We start from the raw sequence: 18213 nt of genomic DNA, 5'->3' as shown, positions 1-18213 counted from the left end.
CTTTGAAGTAATCAGGTTAACAGCCTGGAAAATGTTCCAAATACATCTTTAGAAACAGAGCAGAAATGGCTTGTTGAACATTCCAAATGGCCAGTCCCACCTTTTTTCTAGCACAAAAAGAAACACTTTCAGAAATATATATATATATATATATATATATATATATATATATACTATTTAACTCCTAAACAAAATTCTTTCTCCTTCCCCCCAAGCCCAAATAGGTGGCTTGCGGGAACACAGTTATCAAGATTATCTGGTCCCTGGAGTATCAGGAAGCACTCAGCTGTGTCTTGTGCTGCGTCATGTCCTGAGGCGAGTGATTATCTCTCAATAACCTGTAGGGCCATGTACCTTAAATGATAACTTGACTTTAAAAAATTTAGAACTCGCTGTTAGGCAGTTTCTAAGCAACCTCTGTTTCCATGGCAAAGAATCCTGGTGTTTATACTGATTTTTCACTTAAAATGCGGTTTTATTGAATTTCACTTCACGCAGGCAGCCATTTCAGCACCCTTCAGCCTGGCCTGGCAATTGAAGGACATCAGTAAGTGCCCAATAAACTCCAATGGTCAAAGCAACTGGAGCAACTTATTCCTTTGTAATCAGCCCTGATGCTCCCCAAAAGACCAGGTCTCCTTCCCATGCTTTTGAAGTCAACAAACAAGGGTGTTTCTTTTATCTGTGGGTGCCTGCCTCCTTATGTCTTGGTGAGGCAAACCCAATGAGAAGCTAATTGCCTCATGAATGAGTAAGAGAAAAATTCCCATGAGTTTCAAGTCCTCCGTCTAGACAACATCTGCTCAAAGAGGGCTCTAGAAAAATGTCAGCCAACTGTGGCTTGGCAAAGCTAAATCAACAGTCACCGAAATGCTTGGCTTCCAGTCTTTTGGGGTGACAGGCTACTCTCTCTCTATATTAGTTATTTGCTTCAGAGATTCAACACATCCTGTCTCTTTCTAGAATCATAAAATGCTCCTCTAAGTTGTCTAGGTGACACCAACAGCTAAAGGTATGCCACTGTGGTATTAAAATCATAAGACTGTGAGAGCTGGAAGGGATCTTTGAGATCACCTAGCCAGAAGACTGCAGTCCAACCTCCTCATTTTGCAGAGGGAACTAAGGCCCAGAGAGAGGAAGGGTCCAAGGTCACAGAGTAAATTTCATAGATTGGTAGAATTTTTAGTGCTGGAAGGAACCTCACAGATCTAAGTCCAATAAGGCTACCCACCCACTTTCACTTAACCCAGTGGCCACAGGGTAAAGGCACAAGCTGCTGATTTTAACCTAAACAATCTCAAGAGTTGCCCATAGGGCTTTATTTTATGTAAACCAGGCACAGACATGAAAGTTATTCTAGCCTCCTTGCCACTCACATTCCAAAGGAATCACCTCACAATCCTCCTTTTCTTTGCTCAGCTCTTTTGCCATTCCTCTGCATGCACAGAAGGTACAAATGAGGCAATGTGTTTCCTTCCAAACAAATGGATGCTTGAGGTGTCAGTGTGTCCTATGCAGCAAGCAGTGGCGTGCTATATACTCAGTTTCTATACTCGGTAATTTACTTTAATGAGCTGCGCTTCATTGGTTAAGCAGTATTTAAAGCCTGTCCTCACTCACTATTCAATTGAGCTATCTTCCCCTGCATGAGGACATTTTTTTCTTGGTTTCTAAAAATGTTGAAAATGGAGGATGATGACATGAAGCAAAGATTCATCCTTCAAATATACTACCGATTACTTTCGTATCTATGCTTACTTGTTTAAAAAATATATGAGATGAGAAAAATCTATTTCCCTTCTTTTGCTGCTCCAAAGACTACAGCTTCCACTATTGCATACTGCGTATTACACTAAGCTGGGATCATCAAATTCATTTCAACCTCCAAGGTTTTCAACAGAGACAAACCACAGACCCCGCAAAAGTGATTAAATTGCTACCCTGTGGCATGCCAGAGCTTTTGATGGATAACTGGAACCTCACTCTGTACAGTCAGCAGAGCCACTAGGCTCAATCTACCACCACCTCTACCATCAACCTTCCTTCCTTCCTTCTTTCCTTCCTCCCTCCCTTGCTGGTCCCCTCTCCCCAACGCACACCAACTTGGCTACTCTATTGGCTAATGAAACATTCGATCCTGACAGGTCATCAATCACATGACATAGCAGAGAATGCTAGTGAAAAGACTGGTAGCAACAGATTTGGGAAGCTTGTAGTCATTGTTTTTAGAAACCTGGTTACCCACTTTTTTTTTAAATCATCATCAGCACAGCAGATGTCTCTTATCTCTGATGCTGAGACCATGCCCAAATTTGCCACAGTGAACAGTTACGATCTGAGTATGTTTTCAGAACAACTGGCCTTGAAAAAAGCAAAAGAGTAGTGCCTAGTGAATGATGGATAAAAGGAAAACTAACCCTTTATGTTTGGAGTTATCAGCTATTAATCAAATGTCAAAAGGGCTAATGTTGGGGAATTGGGGGAGAGTAAAGGAAGCTCCCATATCCATGTGGGCTATAATCCCAGGTAGAAAATGGGTACAAATTAAAAGTACGGTAAAACTGACCAACCCTACCATGCTGGTTTCCATTTTGAAAGTGTGAACTGCTTAATTTCAAGCTCAATTAAATGATAAACTCCCTCCATGACTCCTACTGTCTTTGGACATAACAGAACTCCGTGTGTATGTATAACAGGAAAAAGTTGTGACTACAGGTATAAAATGAACATTCTATAAGGAAGGCAGCTGTGTTAAATGTGTGGTCTTTAGGTGTTTGAAGGCACCTGCCTGGTGTTTGATGGATTATGATGTTACTCTGATGTCCTACTGCTGGATGGAAGGAGATCAGGAGAAAAGTCAGCATACCCCAGAACCTAGATCCAGGCTCCTGACACAATAGGAAGAGTGGTAATATAAATGGAAGAGACACTGATGCACTATGGGGTTGAAACCTACTGTTCAGATTACTGTAGATGGAAGGAAGGTCACAAGAAGAATCACAGATAAGCAAATAAATCCCTAGCTGTGTGACCACAGGTTAAAGAGGACTTTTTTAAAGAGGCTAAGAGAGGGCTCATCTAGGACTGATACCTTCTGCAGCCATTCTAATCTCCTGCTCTGGGTTCCTTGGAGACATCTTTTAAAGTACTGGTTCTTAACCATAGATTATGATTCACAATGGGATTGTGAAGAGCCTATAGAAGGGACAAAGGTTTGCACCTGACTGCCCCAGACCAACACGGACAAGGGCAGGAATCAGAAAGGCTTTCCTGGTGGGCCAAGGAGGACCAGCGTTTCCTGCAGCCACAGCTAAACTGACAGAAGGGTGGTGGCACCTTAGCCTCAGACACAGCGGCTCATCGCCATCAGCCCCACAGGAGGGGTTGCTCCCATCATCTTTGCTTTCTGCCTCCTCGCCTCCGAGGAACTGTTTTTGGGGGCAGAAAATAAAGGGGCTGGGATATCTGACTCTCAAGTTCTACAAATTAAAGTGCTGTTTCTGTATTTGTGCTAATCATTGTTACATTTGAATTTCTTTTGCACAAACAGATACTACTTATTTTATTTCCCTTTTTAGGGTTGAAATGCTTCACTGATATGTAATTTATGGTCACAATGAGAAAAGGCTGGGGGCTACAGTTTTGAAGCATGCTAATAGCTCAGTTTAAAAAGTGTTATTTTAACCCAGTTCACTTCCCTGTCCTCATCTGCATATTGGCCTAAAGGTACAGTTTGGAATTAAAGGAAATTTAGGGCTTGCTTTTTTTCTGCCCAATTCTTCTCACCCTCTACCTCTCATGTGCCCTGTAGGAAAAGCTTGTCTGCCAGAAAGGCAAAGAACTGTGGAGGCACACTGCATGCTGGGAGATGTCTCAAAGGCTTGGAAAGCCACATGGGATTCAAATCAGATAAGTTTGGCTCCATAATCTGCAGCACTGGGCTTGGATGCTATGACCTGTTATTTTCAATCTAATGCTTACCCTGGGGATCCCAGCTTATTTATGGACCCATAGCATGCCAAGCCCTTCTCCCCCACCCCCCAAGTCATTCTCTTATTTGCTTATAGTTGAAATGATTTAGCTAGATAAACTTTTACGAGCTTCAATCGTCTTTTCTTTCCAGTTAACAGCGACACCAGGTGGCGAAACTAGGCATTATATAATTCATTACTTCTTCCATTTCTGGATAACCACCCCCTCCCCCCAGCACCAAGATTTATATCTAATCCTCACCCGGCACATTCAGTAGATATAAGCACTAAACTGGAATGGCAGCCTCATTCTTATCATTTACAGTTTCACTTATATCAACTAAGCCCTGATCAATTTCCATTTCCTGAGTTTACAGCTTGGATGTAAAAGATTGCCATGGAGGTTATGTTTAATACAACAAATTAAAAAAAAAAAAGCAAACAGTGGCCTGGCCATTCTTTAGAATTCTAAAAGCAAAACACTAGAAAAGAAAAACATCAGAGGATGTGACTGCAGTCTGGCTAGGCCTTGAAGATGTCCCTTGACCTTCAGCGACACTCTAAGGCCTAGAGCAGGGGTCAGAAAACTATAGGCCACTGGGAACTTTATTTTAAAATTTTAAATATATTCTTAGCTTGAGGGCCCTAGGCCTATGGAAATAGGCAGCCAGGGGGCTAGATCTGGCCCCTTGGGCTACAGTCCTCCAGCACAGAGGAAAAAATACAAATTCTTTAGCCTGATATTTAAGGCTGTCCACAATCTGATTCCACTTTTCCAGCCTTATTTCCTATTACTCCCTTTTATACACTCTATGTTCAAACCAAATGAGATTAGCTTTCTCTTTCACACATTGTGTTATCTCCCAATTCCAGGCAGCCACAAAAGACATCCTCCCTTCCTGGAAAGCATGCTTCCTAACTTCTGCCTGTTGAAATTCTTTACTTCCTTAAAGACCCAACTGAAGGGTCACTTTCTTCATAAAGCCCTTTCTGACCAGTCCAGACTAAGATGTCCTCATCCACAGGCTTTCATATGGACTTTTCTTTGTTCCTATCACATTTTCCTCTCTTTGTACCAGTTTCTCCTATACCTCTGCTCCCCCACGAGTCTCTAAGTAAGCTCCTAAAAGGCAGGAAAGGTGTCATCTTTGTATCTCCAGTACCCAGAACAGTATCTTGAACACAGTGCAAGATTTTACTAAATGTTTGCTGAGTTGAAATCTGACAGAATTAGGGAGCACGCGGCATCTAGAATGCTGAGTGTCCTAATATTCCAAGGCAATATTAAACAGCAGGGTATATCCCGTGATTGGTTATTTTTGTTCATCTGCCATTTCCACAACACAGCTGAAGACATAACAAGCACCTTGCCAGAGGCTGTTCCTGACTGTCTCAGGCCCTTTTCCCAAGTCAGGTGACTCATTAATTTCCAAATCAATATGGTGGTCCCAGCTTCTGAAACAGCCTAGCAATGTAATTTTTCTGAATTCAAAATTACTTCACATCATCAGAAGGCTGAATGAAAAGCAATCAACCTTGTGCTCCCAACTGCCTCCCAGTACCTCAAAAGCAGGTTCATCTGACTCAACTCTAAATGGAATCCTTGCTGATTAAACAAAGACCAGAATAACAATACCAGATGACATTTTTACAGTGCTCTCTCCGGAGGGAGGCATGGCAGGATTGTAATCTACATTTTACAAATGAGGAAACTGAGGTCCAGGGAGATTAAATCACTTGTGGAAGGTGATGCTGCTCCAAACAGCAGAACCAAGGCTCCAACCCTGGTCTCTGCTCAGTCCCTGCACCGTCCTGTCAGCCCTAAGCCAAGCAATTGGAATACATTTTTACACTTGTTTCATTCTTGTTTTCAACATGCCCTGAATACTAACTCAAGAATATAGGAAACTCAAGTCAGAGTTTAATTGCTTTCCAGTGTCAAAAAAGGAAATTGGAAATGAAATAACAAAATGTAAAATTCAACTCGTCTGATGGGTCTAAATGTGTGTGCTGGGGGGTGGAGGGGAAGAAGAATTTTGGGGGTGGGGGAAGCGATGACTCTTACATGTAAAAAGTATGCAAAATACCATACTAGGAGTCATTCATTAACATCTTCATTTGTGCTTCAAATTAGAGCACAATTACCTTCAGGGTCTCTATCTATGGGAGGCTTCCTTTCATTCCTAGGGAGATCCCTACCAAGGGAGGATGTCTGAAGAAATGCGAGTTTTTTAGAGAGCTCCCATTCTTGGGAAGCCAAGATTGATTCTAGGCCTAGGGGATGTGACAGGAAAAGGGATGGAGAAAAAAAAATCTGGGAAAACAGGAGAGAAAAATCACCAAGTAGAATACATCAATTACAAAAGCTACTTCTTCCAGTGGTACCCTATTACCCCCCAATCAGAACCTGGCTCCTGGTCCCTCTGGGTACCTGGCTGGCTCTTTCCTTTGCTACTACATATACTGCCCAAGAAGAAGCAGTTAAGAGAATTTTTTTCACCGCTTTTCACAGCACTTTGAACTGTGCTCTTTGTGTCAGGCTGGCATGGAAAGGCAGGGTCAGACATGCCCCACCGAGGCAGAGGCCAGGCAGACCTGGATTTCTCAAGACTTAGTAGCCTGCCAACTGAAGGCAGCTCTGAGAAGGCTGCCACTGGCTTTGAAAGCAACTGACCAACCAACCTGTAAAAGCAGGCATTTCAGGTAGGCTGTGAGTCCAGACAATTACTCTGACCATACTTTTACCTCACGAAAAAAACTGAATACTGGAATAACAAGGCATTTCTTCCTCCTAAGCGAAGAGTCAGGATAGAAAGCTATCTCCAATGAGCATGACTCAAATTCACGGAAATTGGAATCACAGATGAATTGATGGTTTAGGCAGCATCTGAACTAGATAACCTCCAAAGCTTCTGCCTCCCAATTCTGAGATTCTCCGGTTCAGTGAATGGAAACACCAGAAGGGAACCTCAGAACTGATGTAGCTTAGCACTTCTGTTAGAATGTGAGCTCTCAGCAAGGAATAGTTCACCTGTCAGATCTACGGAGAAGGAAAGAATTTATGACCAAACAAGAGACAGAGAACATTATGAAATGCAATAATTCTGATTACATTAAATTAAAAAGGTTTTTTTTTTTTGCACAAAGCCAATGCAACCAAGATTAGAAGGGAAGCAGAAAGCTGGGAAACAATTTTTACAGCCAATGTCTCTGATAAAGGCCTCATTTCTAAAATATATAGAGAACTCAGTCAAATTTATAAGACTACAAGTCATTCCCCAATTGATAAATGGTCAAAGGATATGAACACGCAGTTTTCAGATGAAGAAATTAAAGCTATCTATAGTCATACAAAAATGCTCTAAATCACTATTGATTAGAGAAATACAAATTAAAACAACTCTGAGGTACCACATCACACCTATCAGATTGGCCAACATGACAAAACAGGAAAATGACAAATGTTGGAGAGGATGTGGGAAAATTGGAAAGCTACTACATTGTTGGTGGAGTTGTGAAATGATCCAATCATTTTGGAGAACAATTTGGAACTATGCCCAAAGGGCTACAAAAATGTGCATACCCTTTGATCCAGCAATAGCACTTCTAGGGCTATATCCCAAAGAGATCAAACAAATGGGAAAAGGACCCACATGTACAAAAATATACATAGCAGCTCTTTTTGTGGTGGCAAAGAATTGGAAATTGAGAGGATGCCCATCAACTGGGGAATGGCTGAGGAAGTTGTGGTATATGAATGTAATGGAATACTATTGTGCTATAAGAAATGATGAACAGGCTGACTTCAGAAAAACCTGGAAAAACTTACATGAACTGATGCTGAATGAAGTAAGCAGAAGTAGGAGAACGTTGTACATAGTAACAGCCCCACTGTGTAATGACTGACTTTGTTAGACTTAGCTCTTCTCAGCAATACATGGATCTAAGACAATTCCAAAGGACTCATGATGGAAAATGCTATCCACAGAGAAGGAACTATAGAGTCTGAATGCAACAAGGCATACTATTTTCTCTTTTTCATGGTTTTCTCTTTGGTTCTGATTCTTCTTTTACAACATGACTAATGTGGAAATATGTTTAATTTGACTGTACAAGTATAGCCTATATTAGATTGGGGAGGGGGCAGGGGGGAAAATTTAGAACTCAAAATCTTATACAAGTAAATGTTGAAAACTAAATTAAAAAAACAAAAAAAAAATCTCAGACAGTTGGGATTGTTTCTTTGTATCTGTATCCCTAGCTCTTAGCAAAGTGCCTGACACACAGTAGATGCTTAACAAATGTTTGTTGAGTTATTTTACAGAGAAGACCAACGAAGCCCAGGAGTGACTTGTCTATGCCACATCTAGTTACTGGCAAAGACAATAGAATCCAGGTCTTTTGACTTCTAGTACAGTACTTTTTCTACTATATCACTAGTTTTCTTTTCCGGCTTCTCAGAACTGTTACTGTTATTGGATGGAGTAGGCAGAGTAGCTTAGTATTGGACTTGGACTAAAAAAACCAGGATTTGAACCCTGACTTTACCATTTCCTGACTGAGTTGCCTTAGGTAAGTCTCTCAGTCTCAGTTTCCTCAACTGTAAAATGGAGAGGCTGTATTAAATGGTTTACAATGTCCCTTTCAGCTCTAAAATCTTTTGACCCCTTTGCAAAAGTTATTTACAAAGAGAAATGTCACTAGATAAAAACCTCAACCCTACAAATAGCAGAGTTAAACAAATAGACCTTAACTTGGCAAGAAGGGTTTAGAGAAGGGAGAAATTATTTTTAACCCTGTTTGTCATTACTGAGACATCAATAATTTAGCACAAACAGAAAGATATGTATGTGTAGGCATATGTTGGAGTGGTGTTACCTCCTGGCAGCCTCTTGTAATTTCATGGGCTGTTTAGCACTCAGGTAAATCAAGCAGGCATCTGCCACTTTATTCAGGTCACCCCCACCTGCCGAGAGAAAACAAAGCAGGCAGTGGCCTTCAGGATTCATTCAGGACAAGTAGCAACCAAGTACTGTCTGATGCAACAGGAACAGTGAGAAAAGATGCCCTCTATTCCTTCCTCTTTCCCCAGAGTAATTGCAAAATGAGGCCAAAGCAACCAACTGAAGGTTAGTCAAATGAAGGGAGATGGTAAAAAGATAAGATGAGCTACGCAAAGCAGATCAGGATGTAAGTGGGAGTGCCAGGATGGGGCTGAGGCGGTGTCAATTTTGTTTTATGAGTGGACTGGTTAATCAGGTAGGTACATACCCAGGTCCAGTTTCTTGCAAAGTGAACCCAGACCTTGCAACACAGCCAGCTGCAATTTGAAGGCGAGTGTATGCGAGTAGACAGGTCCAGCCCTGGAGCTGACAGGAGCCTGGGTGACCAAGGAGCCAGCCAGCTTCGGCAAGATGTCTTTGGAAAACCGATTCCGAAGGAAATCACCACATTTGTTCCCCAAGGTGCATAACACCTATAAAAAGAGACCCCCAAGTCCCGTCCAAACTCTAGTGTTTACTGAAGTATATGTTCAATATTGTTCAGAAAATGTTTCCTAAGAAGATAACCAAAGAATACTTAGTAATTTAATTTGATCTATCTCTTTGCCTCATGAAATAGAATTACTGTTAATTTCTGGCTTGTGTTCTGTACTTCTAACAGTTATGAGTTTGGAGGGCTCTGCTCCAGGGTATTTTTTATCTGTAAATATATGTTACACAGAGAATAATTCAAAGTGCTAGCTGATTAACTCCTTGATTTCCATACTACTTATTTCTTTTGGCTAATAATTTTGGTCTGGATTTGTGACTCCATTGGTGTGGGGAACTTCCAATAAGGAAAATCCTTCCACCACGGTAGATCAAAAACCGTTCTTCAAATTACAGTCTTAGACAATTGCTTGAGTTACTGAGAGGTTAGGTGACTTGGTTTGGGTCACACTGCCAATAAGTGTCAGAGGTGAAACCTGAACTCAGGTCAGCACTCTGAAGTCAGCTCTCTATCCACTCTGCTGCACTGCCTCACACTGTCCCTCAGGTAGTAATTAGGAAAAGTTGGGATTGGACCCAGATTCTCTCCTGACATCAGGTCCACAGCTCATTCCAACATACCACTCACTGACCCATTAAGAATAAAAGAAACCTTGAAGCAATTCAAATTTATTGGTTCTCAATAATATTCTTTGGCAAGAGAAGGGGACAGGACAGCTTCTTCTCTACTTCCAGAAATAAAGTTTAAAACACTGAGGTACAGTGAGGTGGGTCATTTGCCCAAAATTAATTAGCTATATCAAGGACAGAGCAAAAGCTGGTCAGTCAGCTTTTCTAACGCTCTATCCACTGTTCATTCTCTTCAAATATCTTGACAAAGGAACTCCAGGTATGGGGGGGGGTGGAGAGAGAGTGGGAGGAAGGGGGTGAGGGGGGAGGGAGAGAAGGAGAGAAACAGACAAAAGAGAAGAGAAAAAAGGGGACTTGGACTCAGAATGCCTGGGTTTGAGCCTTACTTTATGTGACAAGCTGTGACCTTGGGCAAATCATTTCTCCTTTGTGCCTCAGTTCCTTCATCCATCAAATGGAGAGGATAATTTTTTGCACTCCCTGTCTCACAGAACTGTTGGGCAGGAAGCCCAGCATGTTGCACCAACATGAGCTTTAATCATTATTATTACTCTCCCCTTCACAACGTGCAGTTTCTTTGCATGCCTCCTTTTAACCTCTCTAGCAGAATACAAACACGTGCATTACTTTAGTGAAAGACTGAAAACAAAGGATATAATAAATTTTCTTTAAGCTCTCCTGATTAATAATAAAGACACAGAATGGCTACTTGGGATGGATCTAGGCACATACTTGAAGTACCTTAACAGGGAAGCATAAAATGTCACAGGTCTATCAATGTCATTAACATATTTGGGGGAAGGAGGGTGAAGCAGTATCAGATATGGAACACAAAGTCACAAATTTCTCTGTTTTCTGGAGAGGCAGTGCAGGGTAATGGTTACAGTACTGGCCTTGCAGCCAGGAAGCATTTCACCACGAATGCATACTGGCTCTGTGACTCTGGGTAAGTCATGTAACCTCACAGTGTTCTGAGCAGATCTCTAATACCATTGAAGAGAAGGTGCCAACTTACTTTGATGAAGGAGTTTTCTCCTCTAGGAGTTCACTAAACCAGTGAAATCATAGATCCAAACCTCTACTCTCTAGCCTATCCCCTTTTCTATCCTGTCCTCCTTTTCCCAATCGCTCTTGAAAGTACGGATACTTTTCATAAAGGAAAAATCATCTACGAACAACAACCACTCAGCAATACTGTATATATTTCATTCTGAAGTTCTGGCTTTCAGAATAATAGTAATTAAAAAAAAAAAAGAATTACATTTATATTGTGGACACATGCTGTAGACACATAAAAACAATGTGAAAATGCTTCTGCTAGGCAGCAGCTAGTGCAGTAGATAGAGTGCTGGGCCTGGAGTCTGGAGACCAGGAGTTTACACATGACCTTGGCCACTTACTAGCTGTGTGACCCTGGGCAAGTCACTTAACATCTCTCTGCCTCAGTTTCCTCAACTATAAAACAATGATAATAACAGTACCTACCTCTCAGGGTTGTTTTTAGGATGAAGGGAGACAATAATTACAACGTGTTTAGTACAGTGCCTGGAGAACAGTGGGCATTTAATAAATGTCCGTTGCCTGCCTTCCTCCTGCTTCAACAAAGAGCAAAGAAATCCAGGAAGTTCCCCAACGAAATAATAATACCACCTTACATTTCTCTACATATTATTTTTTCTAGCTCTATAAAATAATTTTTTGGTAGTTTGATTGGTATGGCACTGATTAAGTAAATTAGTTTAGGCAGAATTGTCATTTTTATTATATTACACATATTTAACTTTTATAGGTACTTTCATACATATCTCATTTGTTCCAACAATTGCCCTGTGAGACAGTGAGGTCAGGAAGTATTATCCAACCTTGACAACTGAGGAAACAGAAGCCTTGGCAGGTTAAGTGATTTGCTTCAGTCCACATAGTGAGTGAATGGCAGAGAAGGCCTTTTCCCTTATGGGATGATGCTCTTTCCACTGGACCAGGTGTCAAACTCGAGGTCCTCAGACTGTATGTGGCCCACAACACGCCCCAATATAGTCTGAACCAGATGAAATGTAACTGGAAAATGTTCAACAAAATAAAAAAATACAACAGAACACAGATAATGTTAATGTGTGATTTTCTAAGTCAACATGCAGCCCGCAGGGATCCTTACGTATGGTTTGGTGGCCCTTGTTTCGTTTTGATTTTGACACTAGTGCAGCAGACCATGCTGCTCTAGATACCAGAAGCTTAACTAACTTTCCCTCACTCACTAAGGCCTCAAAGCTAGTGTCAGGGAGGAGGTCAATGCTGTACCTTAAAGGCTCTGAGAACAGCCAGTGGGTCATCATTAGTAAGTCGGTGCACAAGTGGCAGCCAGGCCCGATGAACCATGGGAAGTAGCTGGTTCTCATGGGAATGAAGAACAGTCACACACAGTTCTAACACATCCAGAACCTGAGCAAACAAGATGAAAATGAATTAATGATCAGTGAAGGGTCTGCACGTGGAGACTGAAGGACAACAAAATTCAATTTTAATGATTTTGAGAGGGCTAGGGTGAGGTGGAGGTGTGAGAAGGTGGTCATGGTGGCAGTGGGACCTCAGATTCTTCTCTTTTTTCTGTGCATGAGAGAGCACACTGTGCTATGTTTCAGCCCAAAGTCCAGATTTAAGATGAATTTAGTGTTTTGGCCCATGGCCACCAAAGGCACGTTTTCATTCATATCTAGTTGGTTCTATCACTGTATCTGCTGCACAGGGAGTTACTGTGCACTGGGGCAAAAGGAGACTGAGAGAGATGACAGAATGATGGGTACAAGGGGAAAAAAGGTACAGCTCTTATAAGCATGCTCATTTTAAACCCTCTCTATGAAGGAAGTTGAATATGGGGACTGGGGGGAGAGAGAACAGAGTAACTATTGGAGTCTCTCATAAGAAGGAAAAGGAAAACAGAGATAAGCAATGACTGTTGGCAGGCATGAAAGAATGACCACTACTAAAAACTTAAGAATACCAGCAGAACCAAAGCTTGTATCTTGCACTAAAATAAAGTTCAGAAAAATAAATGTTTTTTCTACCCTTCTTACTTTTTCCTATGGATTCTCTGAACGTCATACAACTTTGTTGCTTCTTGATTCAGAGGGGATCAGCTCTCTTCTGGTAATTGAGCTGGCATGGACAGACATAATACCACCATCTCACAGATAAATCCCTTCAGGGCCTTCTCTTGGCCACCACACATGGACCTGAAGATAAGGGAGGCTGCTCTCTTATCAGAATAGTCATTCTCGACAAGGCCAACCCTCTTTACATCCTGCAGTCTACAAATACAGAGTAGACAAGGCACACTGACCTTCAGGCGCGTCTTCAGATCCTTATCAGACAGCAAGTGGATGCACCTCTCCATCACATCCTTGGCTATCTGGGTCTGCACTGGCAGGGAGGCTTCCACATCTGGACAGACATCATTCATCTCTGCCTCAGAAGGCAGTGGCTGCTCCTCTGGAAAACAGGGCACAACTGGCAGCTGCAGAGAGACTTGTATCAACAACTAGGGGAGGAGCTCTCCGAAACCAAATTCAAGGTAGTGAGTGGTCTCTTCCCCACTCCTAGCCCCTAATGATCATTCCTTAAACAGTGAAGTTCAAAACCAATTAAAATCTTTCTTTAACATTTCTGTGCATGTTTCCTCTGTTAAAACAGGCAAGTCTAACAATGCCCACAGATGTCCCTTGTCACTGCCATGACAAACTGGAGACAAGAAACTGAATGATGATGATGATGATGGTGATGATATCTGACACTTACACAGTGCTTTAAAATGTGCAAAGTGCTTTATATATATTATTTCATTTGAGGCTCAGGAAAACTTGAATTCCATTTTATAGATAAAGAAATTGAAATATTGAAAGATTAAGTGATTTTTCCATAACATCGCACAGAATAAATGTCAGAAACAGAATCTGAACTGAAATTTTCCTGACTCCAAGTTTAGCCCCCTATAGCCGCATAGTTTACATTCTGTGAAACCCTTTAAAATGGTAAAGTGTTTTGCATATATGGTTTTATTTGATCTAGGATTTAAGATGTAGTGCAGAAGAGACTTTAGAAATCATCTAGTCTAATCCTCTTATTTTACAGTGCAGGAAACTGAAGATTTCCTCAGAGGTTCAGCAATTTGCTCAAGGTACCCTAGGTAGTACATAGCAGAGCTAAGATTCGAACCCAGGTCCTCTGACTTCAAAATAAGCTTTGAAACAGTAATGTAAGGCAGGTAGTAGAGATATCATTTCTATGTGACAGATGAGAGACCAGAACCTCAGAGAATTTAACAGACTTGCCCTAAGTCCATAGCTGGTGACAACAGAGCCTACACAACAAGCTGGGTCTGACCCCTCATCTGGGACTCTGCCTACTATACCAGAGATGGCAAATGTGTCCATATACAATTTAGATTTCTCACAGAAAGGTACTTTAAATACTACACAGGTACGTGGTATAAGCAAACAAACGCTCCCTCTGGTTGGAGGCACACAAACAACACTTTGTACAATGAATGCCAAATGAGAACTGGGAGGATGGCAAGTTTTTCCCAAGAAGGATCTGCTGTTTAAATTCACCTATCAAACCAGCTTGATGGAGGGCTCTTGGTTTTTCTTCCTGGAAGGCTTTATTTATAATGGCCTGTTCCTATCCAACTTCTTTTCATTTCAATTGATCCACATCAATTGATTCATAACAATGGATTGCCTGAAAAGGTAGCTATTTCAGCAAGGTAGGACAAATGAGGACTAGGAGATATCAAGTCATCTTTCCCATTGAAAATGTTACCAGTGGGGGTGGGAGGTATTCAGGAAAAGGCTAAGGAGGATGGAGGCTAGCCCAAGTAACAAATCTGAGAAGAAATAACCTAACAGATTTCCAATAAGGAAGCTCTGCCTTTGGAGGAAACCATGACTGAACTCTGAATAAATCACTATTTGGGTACCAAATACTATTTGCAATGCTTTCCTGCTATTCAGAAAGAATTTGTTGCAGTTAGCTTTAATGAGTTACTGTTCCCTGTTATCCCAGAATTATTGGATTCGATTCACCCCACAGTTCTAGTATAGAGACTACCAGAACATATTTTGCCCAGTTCCCACAGAACAAACTAATTTGAGACTCAGTCTGATTTTACACGATGCTGAGACCAGCAAGCTCATTATTTTTTGGCATTTTAAACTTGAAGACGTTCTTCTAATTTATTAATCCTTCAGTGTGTGAAGATCTGGACTGAGGTCAGAGGGAGGGCAGTATACAGGGCAGAAGTGGACAACAGTAAAAACAATAGACTAGTGTCAAGTTACCTTGGATTCCCAACACTAACAGATGTCTTTTTTAAAAATTACCTTCGTTATCAAAATTGGAGACATTTCCATCTGCAACATCCTTATTTCTGAGGTAGTCCAACAAAAACTGTTCTATTTCTTCAGCAGGGGTGGTAAATGCAAATCCTTTCCCAAGAGTTGCTGAGCTTTGGTGTAAATCATATTTCTCCTTCCTGAAATTCTGCTCCTGGAGCTGTTTGTCATCTTTGGCCTCTGGGAACCAACGGGCTAGAGAGAAAGTACCATCATGACATTTAGCAGAAACATCTACCAACAAAGGTGGTACATAAGTGACAGACCCAGGCCCTCAATATAGTACCCCTGCTTTATTACTGAAGAGGCAGTGGGCAGGATAGATTCTAGAGACAAATACTCAAGAATTTGTTCTTATCAAATGCTTCTTTTCTTCCAGATAGCTTACATTTCAGTAGAATATAAATTCCTTCAGGGATGAAGCTATTTTGTTTTTCACTATCTCCAGTGACTAGCACATTGCCTGGCACACAGTGCTTAATAAAGGCTTGATTATATACTTTCCTATCTGAGACTTTCCCCCTTTGAGTACTTTTTAGATTGGTCTTTCCAATCATGGCATCTAGAGCTAAGACAGGCTTTGACGATCACTTAACCTGTAAAAACCTGATTTATTATTACTGTGTACTCTCCATTGTTATCGATACATCAAGGAGAAAACCTCAGTGAGGTATTAAAAACTGAGGCTTCAGTTTCTTCATTTGGAAACAGGGCACTGAAGTCGATGACCTCTGAGGTCCACTCCAACTCTAAAATTCTGTGGTCCTAATCTTTAAGGCCTAGTTATTTTCCTTTTTAATAAGGAAGGAAGGAGCATACACTGGGCTTGGGATTAGACCAGGCACAACAATAATTTTAATCCATCCCTGACCCTAAACACATACACATACTAGGAGGCCAGACAGGGCACAACGATGAAGCACTAGTTCTTTCTAACTAAACTCACAAAAGACCAACTTCTTAATGAGAATATCCTTTGCTGGTTTACACTGGTATGTCTATTTAGCAACTGGTCATCTGTATGACTCCCTTCTAGCTGCTAAGTACATTCCGGAAAACTACTTATTCAGTAATTAAAAGGCTTCTTGGTGAACATAGGGTGTTGCATATTCTTAAAGAGATATTTCCATCAAAATAGAGCAGCTTAATAAATTGCCCTTCTTCACTTAGGATATTTCTGTTGAAAGAACTGGTACCATCTACAATCTTCTTTAAATACTCTATGGATGTTTTATGAGGTCCTCTCTATGAGAATAATTGCTATTTTCTCTTTGTGTTTGTGCATATAGACCATCTCCCTAGTAAACCGGGAACGCTATGAGGACTGGGACAGTACTGCATTTAGTCTTTGTAAAAGTGGATGACATTATATATAGCACTTCAAGGTCTGACACAGTGCCTTGTTTGCACATAATCTGACTTAAGCCGATTCACAACAGCTCTATGACGCAGAGTATTATTATGCCCAGTGGAGGAAACTGAAGCCCAGAAATGTCACACAGCTACCTAGAGGCATACAAGGGACTCAAAACCTGGTCCTCTGACCCCAAATACTGCTGTTTCCACTATACCAGACCACCTCTGTGCACAAGGGCCTGCATACAGTAGATACTTAATACATTTTTTGTTGAATTGGAAACAACCATAAAACATATTAGGCCCAACCTGCTGATTTAATGATCTTGACAGACTTTATCACCAGTACCTCATTATACCTCTTTAATTCTTTTTTTTTTTTGGTGAGGCAAAAGGGGTTAAGTGACTTGCCCAGGGTCACACAGCTAGTAAATGTTATGTGTCTGAGGATGGATTTGAACTCAGGTCCTCTTGACTCTAAGTCTGGTGCTCTATCCACTGTTTGCCTTTAGTTTCCTTGTCTGTAAAATGAGCTGGAGAAGGAAATGGCAAATCACTCCAGGATCTTTGCCAAGAAAACCCAATGGGGTCCTGAAGAGTGGGACATGACTGAACAACACCAACATCACTTCCTTTCTGTGGGCCTGGTTTCCTTCTCTGCACAAAGAAAGGACTGGACTAGACAGCTTCTACAATCCTTTCCATCTCTAACAGCATATGAGCGTATGGTCCCCGGGAACATTATTTCTTATTACTGAGGGTGAGATATTGAGCCTTCCCTGGGGTCTGCCGGGCTAGTTTGTTCTCACCAAGGTTGCATGTGTGTGTCTGTGTATGTGAGACCAGGTGTTTTGCTGATCTTATTTGTCTACTGAAAGTGAGAAGACACAAAGGATCTGGAATGAGTCACTCACATTGTTTAAGCAGGTAGCTGCGGATGGACTGTGGTCCCAGACGATGCCCTTTAAGCTTGTATCTGACTACCTTTCTGGGGTGGTGTAGAGGGAACTAGCACTGCATCGAGGCAGGGCTTTGGTTCAAACTCTAGTTCTGTTGCTGAGTAAACTGTAGGTCTTTTGCCAAATCACTGAACTTCTCTGGGCCTCAGTTTCTTTATTTGTAAAATGAGAGGTTTGGATTGGATGGTTCCTAAGGTTTCTTTCAACTCCAAATCTAGGACCTAAGATGAAGCTTGCCTTGTCACCACTGCCCAACACCTATTCCCAGGAATAGGACTCACAAGTCCCTTGCAGCTCTAACACTTTCAAGTCTTTGTTTCTAATGGTTAAAATGAGATTTCTGAATTATCCGTGACACAGTATTCAATTATCCATGCTATTCCTATTACACCATTAGCACTGACACAATTTTCCATTA

The 18213-nt window shown here is 41.4% G+C and overlaps 1 protein-coding gene across 2 annotated transcripts in view; it reads right to left on the bottom strand.

The window, feature by feature from the left end:
* Positions 1-18213, bottom strand: part of TTI1 (TELO2 interacting protein 1) — a 42106-nt gene that overhangs the window by 9256 nt on the left and 14637 nt on the right. The window contains exons 3-7 of one of the 2 annotated variants that reach the window (XM_020990754.2): positions 15469-15675; positions 13431-13579; positions 12392-12532; positions 9243-9447; positions 8850-8937 (exon numbers count right to left, since the gene is read on the bottom strand). In XM_020990754.2, the coding sequence (XP_020846413.1) occupies positions 8850-8937; positions 9243-9447; positions 12392-12532; positions 13431-13579; positions 15469-15675 (790 nt within the window). The remainder of the gene's footprint in view (positions 1-8849; positions 8938-9242; positions 9448-12391; positions 12533-13430; positions 13580-15468; positions 15676-18213) is intronic. The other variant, XM_078150208.1, reaches the window with a different exon arrangement.

This window comes from Phascolarctos cinereus, unplaced genomic scaffold (assembly GCF_003287225.1).
Source record: "Phascolarctos cinereus isolate Bilbo 61053 unplaced genomic scaffold, phaCin_HiC Scaffold_2;HRSCAF=192, whole genome shotgun sequence".
In the NCBI taxonomy this organism is placed as follows: domain Eukaryota; kingdom Metazoa; phylum Chordata; class Mammalia; order Diprotodontia; family Phascolarctidae; genus Phascolarctos; species Phascolarctos cinereus.
The sequence above is the reverse complement of the archived record's forward strand: the minus strand, read 5'-3'. Positions and strand labels throughout refer to the sequence as shown.